The sequence below is a fragment of the Rhamphochromis longiceps genome, linkage group LG7 (genome assembly GCF_057381845.1).
Source record: "Rhamphochromis longiceps isolate RC_006_pf linkage group LG7, R_longiceps_female_GT1.1, whole genome shotgun sequence".
In the NCBI taxonomy this organism is placed as follows: domain Eukaryota; kingdom Metazoa; phylum Chordata; class Actinopteri; order Cichliformes; family Cichlidae; genus Rhamphochromis; species Rhamphochromis longiceps.
In genome coordinates, this window is record NC_140563.1 from 53,276,104 (window position 1) to 53,291,208 (window position 15,105).

General features: G+C 39.0%; 1 protein-coding gene across 2 annotated transcripts; it reads left to right on the forward strand.

Moving 5' to 3' along the window:
* Window positions 1-4,413: 4,413 nt before the first annotated feature.
* LOC146666331 (protein CutA homolog) lies at window positions 4,414-8,949 on the forward strand. Of its 2 annotated transcripts, XM_085411342.1 has the most exons (6): window positions 4,414-4,746; window positions 5,289-5,437; window positions 6,425-6,484; window positions 7,239-7,284; window positions 7,379-7,428; window positions 7,900-8,949. In XM_085411342.1, exons 1-6 carry the CDS (start codon window positions 4,672-4,674, stop codon window positions 8,000-8,002), a joined length of 483 nt encoding a protein of 160 aa, XP_085267468.1. In that variant the 5' UTR covers window positions 4,414-4,671; the 3' UTR covers window positions 8,003-8,949. The 2 variants fall into 2 exon arrangements, with proteins under 2 accessions (XP_085267468.1, XP_085267467.1); XM_085411341.1 differs by lacking the exon at window positions 6,425-6,484 and having other exon boundaries at window positions 4,523-4,746.
* The last annotated feature ends 6,156 nt before the right edge of the window (window positions 8,950-15,105 follow it).

The following is a 15,105-nucleotide window of genomic DNA, read 5'->3' on the forward strand; positions in this document are numbered from 1 at the left end:
CACGGACAGAAATAAAAATTTATCTTATTTTTCACATTAGACTTCTAAGGGACAAATAGGCCTCTACGCTTCTCCGGGGGGAGGGCTTTGAGTGGCGCCCTAGAACAAGCAGATCAAACGCCTCTTCGGCCAGCTCCTCAGCTTTCTTCCTCTATCTCGCTCTATTTTGGTTGCTTTCTTTCATTCATGTTGGGGAACAGTGGCTTAAGTGGCTCTATTGGAGCTCTCTCATGGGCTCTCAAATGAAGCCTGCGTGAGCTTCGGGGAAATAAATTGGTTTGTTCTGAGGCGTTGTCTCTTGTGGCGCCCCCTGCTGTTCAAGCTCTGATCTGTGCTTGTCCGATGGAGGAATTGAAAGGGTTGGGTGGAGTGGCGGGGATGAGCAAAACAAAATACACAAGCCAGCAGTGGGAGAGGTCAAAGAAAAAAAAAGCTGGGGTTGGAATGAGATGAGTCATGTGTTGGAACATTTACATTTCATTTTAGTCGAGAGTTTTATACAAGCTAAATGAGCGCTCTGCATTTGATTTATTCACAGTGGAAGTAGAGGAGGCGACAAGGACCTTGTAGATGCATGAATCCACAACTCCCCCATGTGGGCATCCTGTACAAAACTGCTTCTTTTTCTCTTTTTCTTTTTTTGGGAAAAAAAGTATATAAATCTTTTTACTGATTTGTATCAGCGGCATCTTGTCAGGGCCTAATATTAAATTTATGCCCCGCAGACAAATTTAGTGTCATGCAGACGTAATTTCCTTTCTGTTTTTTCTATTTATAAACTGTTTCCACCAGACTTGGCAGTTTCACATGCCAACTGAAGTTTTTTTTCCCCCCTTGTTTTCTGCATATGTTATGTGAGGCGTTGCTCACTCGCATATTCTGTGAAGCCGCGCGGTACCCGTATCCCCGTCTGCATGTCTGCGTGTGAGTGAGTCACAAAAATGTAAGATTAGGATTTCTTTGGCACAGCATTTTTGTTTGTGTCTGTGTTTTGTAAGTACTGATTATTTTCTAAGAAGATGAAAATGTGAAATAAATGTGCTTGTTTATCACCACATGCCACTGAACGCAACAGACTGTCAGGCTGCTGGTATACTTTATACATTAAAAAGCATTTGTTGGTGCTCGTTTAGCTCCACAAACACAATCCCGTGGCTGGAACACAGTGGCCTGGGTCCAAACCCAACCTGTGGCTCACTACTGCATTTCCTATCCTTCTATACCTTCTATCCAAAAAAAGAAAAAGTATTTGCCTTAAAGGTGTCTTTGGCATTTTAACATCTGAGCACTAGTTTCGATTCTTTAAAGTTGAGTGCAGGGGGTTGTTTAGAGGTGTGATGCTGATGGTTTTATTGTTTTTTACTGCCTTATTAATATTATATGTGGACAGTTTGTTGTCATATTGATTTTATTTTTAAATCAGCCGTAAAACTTCTAGGTATTAGGAATGGGAACCAAGATGTTTCTTGGTTGTGTTTTTTGTTTTGTTTTTTGTTAGTAGAGGTTTTTTGGCAGAACTTCATCTCCTTTCAAGGTGCATGAAAAAAAAACTCTGAAGAGGTTAAGCTGTAGCAGCACTTGCAGTATAGAGAAAAACTTTAATGCTTGACAGGATTCAGAGTCATCATATGGTCTGCGATGATAAGCCGAAATGCGTCAGTCGAGGAGGAAAGTTGTTCTTTATGCTGCAAGTGTTGCTGAAGATTTAACCTCGTCTGACCTTTTTTAACCACATGCATGTAGAAAAGCACTATGGCAACCAAATGTTCAGTTTGCACCATTGGCAGGTGATAATGTAGAGAACCTAAACAGAGCAGTTTAAGGTAAACAGTAAATATGCTGGTACTTATAGATCACTTTTCTACTGTAGCCGAGAACTTAAAGAGCCTTCTTCAGACAATCACGCAGCACTTTCATGATATGTCTTTAACAGTTTTGTTTATGAAAAGCACTCACAGTGATATTTGTTCGAGCAGCATTTCAGTGTTGCCACAAATCAAGGTACTCTATAGTCAACAACTTTACATGACATATTATTGCACAGTTTATGATGCAAAATATGTTGCAAAATGTATCATATTTTACAAGATAATACAAGGCAAGGGCTTAATCAGAAAACAAACTGAATGACAGAGTTGTCATGTAAAGATCCTTACTTTTTTTTATCTTTTCTCAACACTATGCCAGGATAGTTGATGCTCAGTAAGGATGTTTATACAATGCTACGAAAATCTGCTTGTTTGTTTTTTGCATATTTGTCACACTAATTAACAAACTACTTTAATATTACACAGAGATAAAGTGAGTCAATACAAAATGCAGTTTTTAAATGATCATTTCATTTATTAAGAAGAAAAAGCTATGCAAACCTTACTCGGCTCTGTGTCGAAAAAGTAATTGTCTCCTAAACCTAATGACTGGTTGTGCCACCCTTAGCAGCAAGAACTGCAATCAAGTATTTGCGATATCTGGCAATGAGGCTTTCGCTGTGGAGGAACTCTGGCCAATTCCTACTTGCAGAATGGTTTTTATCCAGCTACAATGGAGGCTTTTTGAGCATGAACAATCTGTTTAAGGTCCTGCTAAAGAATCTCAATTGGATTTCAGTCTGACAAGGTCACTCCAAAACCATCATTTTAGCCATTATTTTTTCATTAATTACAGCAGGTAGCCTAGCTAACAAAGCAGAAATCTTTAGTCCACAGGATATTTTCCCAAAAGTCCTGGGGATTATCAAGATTTTTTTGGCAAACGTGAGATGAGCCTTTGTCAGCAGAGGTTTTCATCTTGGAACTCTGGAGTAATTTTAATATGCCAGCCACTCCTGGGAAGTTTCACCACTGTTCTAAGATTTGTGAATAATGACTTTCACCACGGTTCACTGGAGTCCCAACACCATAGAAATAGCTTTATAACCCTGTCCAGACCAATAGAGGTCAATGATTTGAGTTTCTTGAGATTGTGGCAGGCTGCGGGTTCGGGGCTGCAGCCCCTGTGTCTTCTACACCATGGCTGCTGGGTGCAGAAGGTACCCCTCAGCTCTTGGTGGGTGGCACAATTGTCCCTGCAATGATCCTCCTTGGGCTCTCGTGCCTCTGGATGTCTGGGAGCCAGATCTAGCTCCCTACACTCACTATTATACATTTACATGAAAAAATCCTATGAATACAAGCACACACAGGTGTGCAAACAGATGTACAAACAGGTATGCACAGGCGCTCTTTAGAGGCTGCTGCCTCTAAACATATCATGTAATCCTGGTACTGTGTGCTGCTCAGTAACATTCAATATATTTATTACTCACTGTTCCTTTTGCATATGTTGTTTGTTGCTGTGGTTTCCCTGCTGTGTTGTTTTTGTTTTGTTTTTGTTTGCTGTTTTCTTTTCAGCAGTTGGTGATTCAGATTTTCAGTCTTTCCTCTCTCTATCCCTCTTCTCTATTTTTCTCTCCCTCTCCTTCTGTTAACTTTCTTTCTAAATGTTTCTTTCCCTTTTCTTACTCTTTCCAGTCCCCAGTTCTCTGTTATGATTATAATAACTAAAAATAAAATAAAACCCCTAATAAAAATCTAATAAACTATGACTATCAAGTGGAGGGGTATAGCAAAAGGCGTAAAGCTCCACTTGGGAAAGTAAATGTGCGGGGCATTTTTCTTGGCCTTTAGACAATAAAGGGGGGTATTTTTTCCACGCAAAGGTAAGGTAGGTTTTCCCCTAATACATGAAATAATAATTTTAAAAACTGCACTTATAAACTCATTATATCTTAACATTCAGATTTGTTTGATGAGCTGAAAGGTACAAGTGGGACTAAAGAACAACAACTATGAAATCAGGAAGTAATAGAACAGGTTTTTCACAGCTCTGCAGACTTTGTGGGTGATTGTTTTTTGGAGGTTTTTTTGTTTTTGTTTTGTTTTGTTTTTGAATACTTGTGCATAGTTGACTTTGTTACACATCTTGAATATGTACTTTTATTTTAACAAGTCATCTTTTGTCCTGCGAGATCAGTGATTTTGTGCATGGTGCCTGACAAATAAATAGTAAACTAAGTCAATATGTCCCTAAATGGATAGGGTAATATAAAAACAAGCCTATAAGCTTGATGTATATAAAACGTCATATATTTTCGGGGGTTGTGGATAAGAGGGCATTATAGGAGATTAAATAAGAAAAAAGGTCTTCTGACAAAAGGACTTTATTTTTCTATTTCAGCTTGAAATAAATTAAAGTAAAGATTTATGGATTTATCATAGTGTTTTAAGTAAAATCCATGGGAGACGTGTTTATCTAGCAAGATAAAGCCGATTATGCTCCAGGCCCGGAGGCAGCGCACTGGACGTGAACTAGCAATTTTATTGGTCGCCGGCGTGGCAGGAAGTCATAGGCAACCAATGGAAAGGGGCAGAGATTCGTCACTGTATTTCTCCATTCAACCTACCTGTCAACTTTACTGTATACCCTTCTTATTTAACGTTAGCAAGCGTGTTTTCACTCACTAAACTCGTATTAAACAGGACTGACAAAGTTCTAAAAAATAATGTCGTAACACTAGTTACAACGAGTGAAAGTGTTAGCGGTTTAAATGGGCGAAGTTCAGCACAGTTAGTCCCCCCTGCACTGTCTAAACTGGCCGGTCTCCGGAGGAGGATATTAGTCAGAGCCCGCAGGATGGAGTGGCTCTTCCAGCGATGCTATAAAGAGGTCGTCTTGAGCTTTCGCTCCGTACTGCTCGTGTCGTGTTTGGTGAGATACTGTTTTTGTGGAATTACATGAACGTTTCTGTTTTCGAAAAGTCTCGTAAAAGTTGTGACTTTCCCTGGTGACAGCTGGTGCTTTAATGTTGGCCGCTAATTTAAAATTATAAAAAAAAAAAAAACTGCCTGCTTTACAATGACTTGTTTGGGGGGAGGTGGAGGATTTTACGTGCATCTGTGCCGGGCTGTGAAGCAGCGCTATACGGAGAAGTAGGGCAGCTTATAAATTGGTCACTGTATCCAAGCCAAGTCCAATACTAATTTATCTGTGACAGACAGTGCCAAATAATAAGAGGATAAATACTGAATCCAATCCAAACATGGCAATCCCTACAGAGGCCAGTGGATAATTAAATTGAGTTATAAGTTTCCTTCATCCCAGCATGAAAAAAGAGGGAAAAAAAGAAGTTTGACATCTAAATGTGATAATAATTATAGACAGGCTTTATAAACATTACCCAGCTCTTGCAGTGTCTTGAGATGTCAGCATTTGACAGCCCTGTCCTATTGCACTCACAAATCCCCTTCTAGTTCTTGATCCTGCTGGCGTGCCTGTTCCCCGGGCTGTGGTCCATTGGGGTCCAGCTTCATTCTGTATGCACAGGGAGCTATGTACCAGGGCACTACTCTGTCCTTGTCATCAACACTCCCAATGAGCAAACAGCAAAGGACGTTGGCAGGTATGGTGCTTTTTTTTTTTTTTTTTGTCTTTTTAAACACTTGCATTGCATTTTGCAGTCTCCTAAGGTGTCATACACCGTTTTTTTTTTTTTCAGTGTTTCCACAAAGTGAAAGAATATTTATGCCTTTTCTTGTTCAGCTGAAAACATTATTATCACCCTTGTTTGGCGTGCGCAGTAATTATAAAAGTGCCAGCAGCCAGTTAGCTAAGAAATTGGAAACACCTCTAACACTTATTAATTAGCACTTTTGCTCACATTTTCTTGTTTAATTATTAGTTTTGTTTAGTTTTTATAAAACTGTGCAACAACAGAAGTTTCATTTGCTGCCAGGCAACAAGAAGTTCCAAATAGCTTCACATTTATTAAACAGAGCCTTTCCAATCTTCCCATCTGATTTAAGAAAAATACTTTTCTAATTGTAAAAAGAATAAAATAACTGAGTATTGATGCTCATCTCCTTTTTGGCGTGTGACTTGTGGTTTGTGAAAGATTTGAAGTGACTGAAGTGATTTCCCCTGACATAAGTTTGACTTTTCTGCTCGGAGAAGAGATACAATTCTGTCAAACCAACAAGTGGAGCAGAGCACTGTGTTTGCACTCTCATCTCCCTTTGTTGGCATTTTAGCTGCATGCAGATGAGATTCCATCTATTAACCACGTGTCATGGAAAATAGCCACAGTGCGCTTTCCATATATGTAAATCACCTCCTTCACAGCTCCTCGCTCAGGGAAGGGGGGCAATGCAAAGGTGGTAATAAAATTTAGTTTACCGTCTTTTTTTCTTTTCTTGAATTCCCATCAGATGTCCTTCCCCTTCAGCTTGCTTCGTGAGTCTTGACAATGAAGGGCCCAGTTTTAATAGACAAACAGCTGTTGGCTTGTGTTTGATTTTTTTTTCTCTTTTCCCTCTTAGCCCCCTTCATTTCATTTCCACCAGTACATCCAACCGTTCTCGCCATTCTCTCTTTCGTTTTTTTCTTCCAGGGCAATCATGGAAAGGCGGTTGGCGGCCAGCGTTAACATTCTCTCCAAGACCTCCACAATGTAAATTACACCTGACCTCCATTTTTGAAACGCCTCTCTACCCAGGCGGCACACAATCACAAAAGCTCCCCTTAGTTACCGTGTCCATCACATGTATGCGCTCATAAATACAATGAATGCACATGCTTCTTTGTTCACAAAGGGGAAGCTGTTTTCTTCACAAACCACAAAGCAAATGGGCTTCACCTGAATTTATTTGTTTAGCCTTATTGGAAGGCTACTGGAAACTTGAATGGCAGTTAGCCTTCAAAGTAGGCGTGTTTTTGCATGCATGGATTAGCTTTCCTGTCAATGCATAACAGCACAAAGGTGGGGGGTGGGGGGCGATTAGGTTGGGGGCAGGGGGAGGAAGCTGAACTTTGGACAAATAAGAGTAACTGAATAGAAATGTCAGTGTTAACACCTGTTTACAAAATAGAGGTGAAAATACAGGTTTGGCTTGGACTTGGCGTGGTGTGTTATTGCAGGTATGCCGTGAGCTTTCGGTTATCTTCGTATCTTAAATGTCAGCATAAAACTTGTTGACATTCCTGTGCTTTAAAACCACTTTTTAAACAAAGAGGGGGTTTTGCACCTGACACCACAGGAGCATATCAAGAACAGTCCGACAGCCACTGTAGGGTGTAATAAACTATTATTAGTTCTTTGCATGAAAGCTCTTATTTTGTTAAATTTGAAGGCTCCATTTGTCTACTTGTACTTTCCGGTCAGTAGCCCTGCAGTGCTTCAGTTCCAATACTTTCTGTCATTTTAGGTTCTATTGGAAAGGAGAAATCCAGGATGCAAATGAAATCCTGATGGTAAGCTCTCGGAGACAATTCCTTCTGTGATCAGCATGCACTCGGGCATGTCGAAATACAAGACTGGTGAGATGAGATGTGTTTGTTGTTGCAGCTGGTGAAAACAAAGACTTCCAGGATCCAGAAGGTGGTGGACTACGTGAGGTAAGCTTGTCACGTTGTCAAATTCACACTGGACACTGTGCCTTGTGCTCTGTGAAGAAGAGTTATTAAAGGGAGAAAAAAGCCAGGTTCGTGGCTTCAGTCTGAACATTATTTTCAGTTCAAACGTTCACATTCAAACACTGATACTTTCATGTTTGGACAAAAAACTAGAAGTAATAGATAATGAGGTTTTTCTTGTCAGCTTCTGCAATTCTGCATCAATATTTCACACTATTTATAATTAGAGATTGGCTCATTCTACATGACAATTCACGTTTTCGGGCTATTCAGTATTAGAGCGTTAAAAACACTGCATAATTGCAATATATGCACACATCTTCAGTGTACTGTCAGCATTGTGAGGCTTTTAAAGCACTGCAGTGCTTTTAGTCCTAGGTGATGGGAAATTGAATCAAGAACCACTTTATACAGATTTGAGTTTATACGAACACATTCTTTGCGTGCCTTTAGGTCTATACATCCCTACGGGAACCCAGAAGTCCTCAGTCTTGCAGTAGATGACGGCAGCTTGGCATACATGAAATGGATGGACGAAGCCATTCCAGATGACTGATATTTCGTTAAGGCCAAAGCTAATCTCAGCGAGGACTGCCGTCAAACAAGGAAACTGAGCCATGTGTGTTTGTTGCTCTTAACTTTTTTTTTCCAGGATTTGGAGAGTTTTAAAAGTTCAGGAAGTGCTCTGTAGCATTAACGTTTAATACAAGGAAGTTTTGTAGGCCTGACCTTCTTAACCGGAAGTGTACTGCAGAGATTGGATTTCAAACACTGCTTGTAAAAAGAAAAAAAATTACATGAAAGAGTCAAAGTTCCACTCAGGTAATCTGTTGTAAGGAAATGGACAAGAACTCTTATGGTGCTTTTAAGCATATCAGTTCTTTTTTATGGTATGTTACCAGATCATTCTCTCCAGTTTAAAAAAACAAAAAAAGTATAGTATGTGGCAAGTCACATAACCAAGATGTAATAATAATAATATGAAATAACAATAATAATCAATAATCAAGACCTATAATGTGATAAAAGTCATAAAAAGTACAGTCAAATTGCCCCTTATTTCCACTTTGCCTTAACTCACCTACATGGTAAAGGCCTTGCGTATATGCTTTACTGCTATTGTCATATAGGAAGTGAAAAAAAAAGTGAATTTTATGGAACCACAGTCTGCAGCACTTCTCTTTATGCCCACCAGTCCAGTAGGGCCAGGAATTAAACACACTGGAATGTAGCCTGTGTGCATTTACATAATTTGTCTCAACTTTTAGAGAGTTTTTGAGTTGACCCCTGTATTTTGTTAGACCCAATTTTTTCTATTTTGCATCTGCAAAAGGCTTCAAGGAGAGACCAGCTGAATGTCAATAATGTAGAAGGCCACTGAGTTTCACCCTATTTTGGGTGAATGCATAAAGAAAACCCTCTATGCAAGGTTAAACTTCACACTCGCTGTAAACCTATTGGCTCATCTCTTGTCTGTAATAAATGCATCTATATTTTATACTATTCCGCTGTATCTCTTGAATTATTTTTTCCGCTCGAGGACAAACCTTTTCTCTCCGATATTTCCATACCTGTCATCCATACATATGCTGTGTATAATGAAATAATGGTAAAATACAGGTTTAATAACCTATTTCTTAACTTAATGTAATTTATGTGCATTAAGAAATGTTTAAACAGCTCAGTACCAAAGTAATTAGTAAATCACTGTCACCTAGATAACATACCATGGCCCACGGTGAAATATTACCCTATAATATATTTATTGTTATGAGTTATGTATTTTTAAAGCCCTTCCCAAAAGCATAGGCACACTGAGAAATCTGTGCATGCAGCAAGACAGGGTATCAGAGCAATCTGTGTGTACCCACAGTTTATAGATTATCTGTCAGGCTCTAGAGTAACACTTGTCCACATGCGCACATCCTTTATTAGTGTGAACTGAAACACAACAAAGAACAGCACGCCTACATGTTGCATAAGTGTCCCAGATTAGCTCTGCCTGTGTTAATAAAACATCTACTACCAATTAGCACAACCTCACCTAAAGATAAAAATATGTCTTTTTTATCTAACTTACTATGGGTAAGTTCATCTATTTGATTGTTATATCAGTTTTCCACTTTTAGCACTCCTTCCTAATTCTAAAAGCTGAAAGAACTGCTGCTGATCTGTCCTTGATCTTCATAGATGAGTCCAAAAGGTTTTTTATTTAATTTTCTAATAAACGGCACTTGCACATTATGTGAACAGACCAGGTAAGAGTCTTGTTGCCCTTATGAATTTTACAAAGTGTACATGAGCAAATATGCTGCCTGTAACCTTTCAGATACTATTAAAATTTAACTTCATTCAATTTCAAAACCAGGTAATTTTAGCTAATCTGATAGGTGTACCACCCCACATTTGCACTTTTGCAAAAATTTGTCAGCCGTGCAAGCTTACTCATTAAACCAAAGTATGCACTAAGCCTGAGTGTGCATAAAGTGTTTCCGGCATGAGGCCTCAACAAAGGAACTGCAGACATGGTTTAGTTTGGTGTTGTGTCTGTGGAGCCAAAATAATCCTGCCTGTCAGGTCCAGAGTTTAGGCCATTTGGTGGTAGTGTGCAAGTGTGGCTGTTAATTCAATGAATTTCCTCTTGTTCAACTGTAATTACACCCACACCAATGCATAGGTATACATCCCATGTTTTTTAGTAAGCCACATTCATACTTATGCATGTGTATACAGTGTTTGCCTTGGCTGGTAAATATGGTTGTGCAATAACAAAAGATGCTATATAAAATATAAACTGCAGTTCACGTTGTGACAAAAAATAATAATTATCATGCAGTTTGATTAAATGTTCACTAGATGGCAGTGTTTTAATACACAAACAGACTCGACATCATTCTTAAACAATCACATGTGAGTCATACTGAATGAATGCCTGTAGTTTTTGCAGTGATAGAGCTCAAATATAATCTATTCATTTCCAGTCAGTGTAATTCTTATTAGTTAAAGAGTCTGGCCCCAGTATTAGTCAGTGCTACTTTAAGTATTTTGACATAAAGTTCAATAATGAGCCCTCTTGCACAGTGTGCTCATTATAAGACACATTCAACAAAGTGTTTAATATAGCTGTCCCACGTAATGATATCATTATTATTATAATGTACTGAGACACTATAAAATCTCTGCTATTAATATTTAATACATGTGACTATTAAGAGTTATCCTTTAACTAATTGACAACTGAAGAAGCACCATTTATATCCTTGCACGAATATTGTCATAAATTGTGTCAACACAGAGACATATGGCTGGCTGTTTTTCCTTCCTGTGCTTGATTAAGTTCTCCATTGGATGCAGAGCTCAGAACATGATAATTAAAAGTAATCTGTAAGAAACAGACGCTTCTAACATGACGCTCCCGCTGAGAAATTCAATAAACTGAGGATAGCACACATGCAGAGACAACAAGATGTCCAAGTAGTCAGCATTTTCCCAAATTTTGATTTATTTATTTTTTTTGCTATGTTGATTAGTACCTTATAGCTGATATGTTATTAAATTGAGTGTTTTTACTAGTTATTGTAATTGTTTGTATTATTATATAGTATATCACAGTGGTTTCAAATTTTAGTATAAAGGTAGGTTTCTCTTATGTATTGTTTCACAGCTGATAAGCGACAAGATCAACTGTATTTAGATGACAATACTGCGCATAACATTTTATATACTATATTATTTATTTGAGATTTTTGGTCTGAGTGTAATCTTTTTTTGTATGTAACCCACACTATAATCTTTTCCTGACTCTAACCAAACAGCAATACCTAATATATAATTATATATAATAATATATATAATTGCTAATACAGCAATAAACCTAATCAAACAGTTAGTGAAAGTAAAAGTAAACGAAAAGTAAAATAAGACCAAACAGTGAGTGAAACGGACAATTCCTCCACCCTCCTTTCTATCTTATGAGTTTTGATGCATCATCATTCAGGTAAGTAAATCCCCAAAAGTTGATTCTGTTCATCTTGATGTAGCGTTTTGTGGGAGAAACGTTTCGTCACTCACCCAAGTGACTTCTTCAGTCTCAGCTGACTGCAGGTTTCCCCAACCTTAACAGTACATTTAAACAGCACATTTGCATGATGACTGAAACTAGTACCACTGAGGGAACAATGGACTGGTTCCTTGATCATTAATATGCAAATTCTCATGACAACAACCACTGATCAAGGCTCATTGATCAAACACCACTGATCAATGGTCATGAGTACCATTCACAGAGAGTTGGGGAATAGCTGCAATCATACCATTGTAAGATGGTGAAAGATGTACCCTCGGGCCCCCTCCTCGATGACTCCCCGCTCAAACCAGTGTTCCTCCCTGTCCAGGATGTGTACATCCTCATCATTGAAAGAGTGTCCACTGGCCTGTAGGTGTGAATAGACTGCAGAGTTCTGGCCTGACGAGGTAGCTCTTCTGTGTTGTGCCATCCACTTAGCCAGAGGTTGTTTGGTTTCCCCGATGTATAAATCATGGCAATTATCCTGGCACTTTACAGAGTACACTATATTATTTTGTTTGTGTCGGGGATCACTTCGGGTTTTCACTTAAGCTCCAGCTGTCCGCTGATCAAGGAACTGACCTCCCAGCCCATTGTTCCCTCAGTGGTGTTAGTTTCAGTCATCATGCAAATGTACTGTTTATAAGGTTGAAACCATGCTGAGGCTTCAAGAACCCTTTCTCATCGCTTCATTGTATGGCTGATCAACTTTATCCTTCTGTGGTCACTCCAGCCCTGCTCTTAAAGATTGGTACCAGTGCACTTTATCTCTACTCACTTGCCAAGACCGTTGGTTAAAAAGTCCACTGCCTTCTCTACTAGACATCAACATACCGCCGCAGCTATGTCATGTGGACCAACTGCCTTTCAAGTCCACATCCTCTTCATAGCCGCCCTGACTTCCGCCTTACTAATCCTCTACACGCCCTTATTTATCTTTTCTTCTATCTGTCCTCAGCACTCTCACATTTTTCTTCATTCGTCCTGTCCTCTAAGTATTTCCATCTTTGCAACCTCTCTTTGAACTGCAAACTACTCAAAGTATATTTTAGTACATATGAAAATAACAAAAGGAACCACCAGCCACTTATGTAACCTATACCATTATCGTAAAATAACAAAAAAAAATGTATAACTCACCTGCTTTAAACCTTTAAACTTGCTTCTGTAGCCAGCCTTAAATGGCAATAGTAGGAACTGCAGCCCTGGAAGTCACTACTTACAGTAACCACTCTAGGTCTGTGGGGAATCTGTGGGAAAAACCCCACTTATAAATTAGTTATTAAACATTTTCAACTGCAGACAACAAAGCTGCTTTCTTATGAAATTGGCAAATGCAGGACCGATTTATTAATGACCTCTGAACAGTAAGAATTCGACAAACTGCTGGCCGTGCAACCATTCAGCACAGCACACCACATAGTGTCAATATGTCAATATGGTGTTGCTTTTGCACAAGTGGTCCACTGGTGTTTCCAAACCCATACAAGTTAGAAAACTCAAACACATTATACACTCGCCTGATATATTTTTTTATATGGTTTTCAAACACTGACACTGGCTGTATTTGTGCCAGTAGTCTGCTCAGTTCATCGGTCTGCCATTCACGGGGGTAGATTAAAGAAACAGGCTCAGCCCTGAGGCTATATATAACCTATGGAGAGATGACAGTGAGCAAAATGGCATGCAGTGACATTCACAGAATTTAACATTTACCACTAATAGCACATGATCTTCAATTTTTTTAGATGCCTGGATCCTCGGCATGGTAAGCACCACATTGTTTGGTGCATATTTATTGATAAAAATGAGAATTTTAATTTTAATATATTCTGAGATAAAAGTTTCTCATCAGTTGTGGGGAAAATGGGCTATTTATGTTGTTCTTTGCCTGATTTTAAATTCCCTGGAGGAGCACTGTACTGTATCTGCATTAACCTGCAATAAAATCCATTTGGACTCTCTGAGTCTGTATATGTTTCCCAGAACATGTTTAAATGAAGTCATTTCTTTTGACCCTGTTATATGTATACTATCGTGGCACATTCTAATCAGGGTGAAGGAGTCGGGTGAATGCATCGTAGGTAGGAGGAATATATTAGTCACACGCACTTTAGTAATGGGATGGGAGGGAGAACTCCAGATCTGCTTCCCAGAGCAGAAAGTCTGCTCTTAATTTAGAACAATGCATTCACATTAAAATTCTTTCTGTAAAGCTTTGCTTTAAGAAAATCTAAATGTTTTATTAATGTTGTATTAAATTATATCCTATCACAGTGGACCAAGATGGAACTTTTAGAAAGGCTGAGCTTTTATATTTCATAACCGTAGCACATAAAGTAACATGAATCCAGTTGTCAAATTCAACCCAATTTTTTTGGGCTTTTTACTTTTTACCGAGGAAGAGGAACTTTGCACGTATTTCCCAAAGCTAAATAAATCTGTGTTGGCAAAGAGGAAAAAAAAACCTTCCAGTTCTGCGGCAAATAAAAAACAGAAGTATGATAAATAGTGATGTGGGGGTGGGAAAAAAGCAAACCTTACATAGATTTGTGAAAAGAAAAATATATATTCATTTCCAACTCCCTGCTCTTGAGCTGCAAATGACGCAAAGCTGGTTATACTTTCTCATTATTCTTTCTTTAAAACTTTTACATAAACTTTTATTTAACAGTTATCGGAAGGTCAACAACATATGGTAGTTAACTGAAATGTATCAGCTTATTTCAACAAAATATCTTTACCTACAAACTTACCTGAGGCTTGACTAGAGGTCAGGCTGCTGGCCTTTCAGTACAGTGGTATAAAGCCTGAAAGCATGAAGGAGTCAAAAACATCTCTCTTACACTGAGTGAAATGCAATGTTAGTCCAACTGAAACGAGGAAATACAGTAAGGGAGCATCATCATCAACAATGACGAAAGAAAGGTCACACACACACGCACATAGGAATTACAAGAAATACACACACATCCGCTGAGAAGCCCCTAGTGATACTGCACAGGATGTTTTGAGTTGAGTGTTATGAGACAGAGTTGAGCACTTTGATGGCATTTGGACAGAGGCTTTTCTGTAGTCTGGAGCCGCAGTCTTTTATTGATCTGTAGCATCCTTCAGAGGGCAAGTGAGTGAAAAGGCGGCACCCAGGATAAGAAGAGTCCTTGATGATGTTCGGGGTCTGACATGAGGGCTTCTGTAGATCTCCTCAAGTGCAGTGTGAGTGAGTGTTGTTGGTTGTCTGTGCCGATTGGATGGTTTTCTTAAGAGCCTTGTTGTCAGCCTCATTGCAGCAGGAATGCCACACCAAAACTCCATAGCTGAGTGCACTTTACACTGAGCTACGGAAGAAGGACACCAGCAGCTGTTTGGACACTTTGGCTTTCATAAACATCCTTAAGAAGCTGAGCCACCTCTGAGCCTTCTTTACCAGAGAGGCTGTATTTATATTCTATGTGACATCCTGAAGGGATGTGTGTGTGCCAAAGAATTTAAAGTTGGACACTCTCTCCACAGTGTCTCCACCCATGTGTAATGTGACAAGTTTCTCCTTCTGTCTCCTTAAGCTCAGGATCAGCTTTTTTCTTTTAGAGGTA

What these genes read in the sequence shown, in the direction of transcription:
- LOC146666331 (XM_085411342.1), top strand. Translation starts at nt 4,672, where the DNA reads ATGGAGTGGCTCTTCCAGCGATGCTATAAAGAGGTCGTCTTGAGCTTT. An exon ending in ACAGCAAAGGACGTTGGCAG is followed by an intron (nt 5,438 to 6,424) that starts GTATGGTGCTTT and finishes TTTTTCTTCCAG; the next exon opens with GGCAATCATGGAAAGGCGGT. An exon ending in CTCTCCAAGACCTCCACAAT is followed by an intron (nt 6,485 to 7,238) that starts GTAAATTACACC and finishes CTGTCATTTTAG; the next exon opens with GTTCTATTGGAAAGGAGAAA.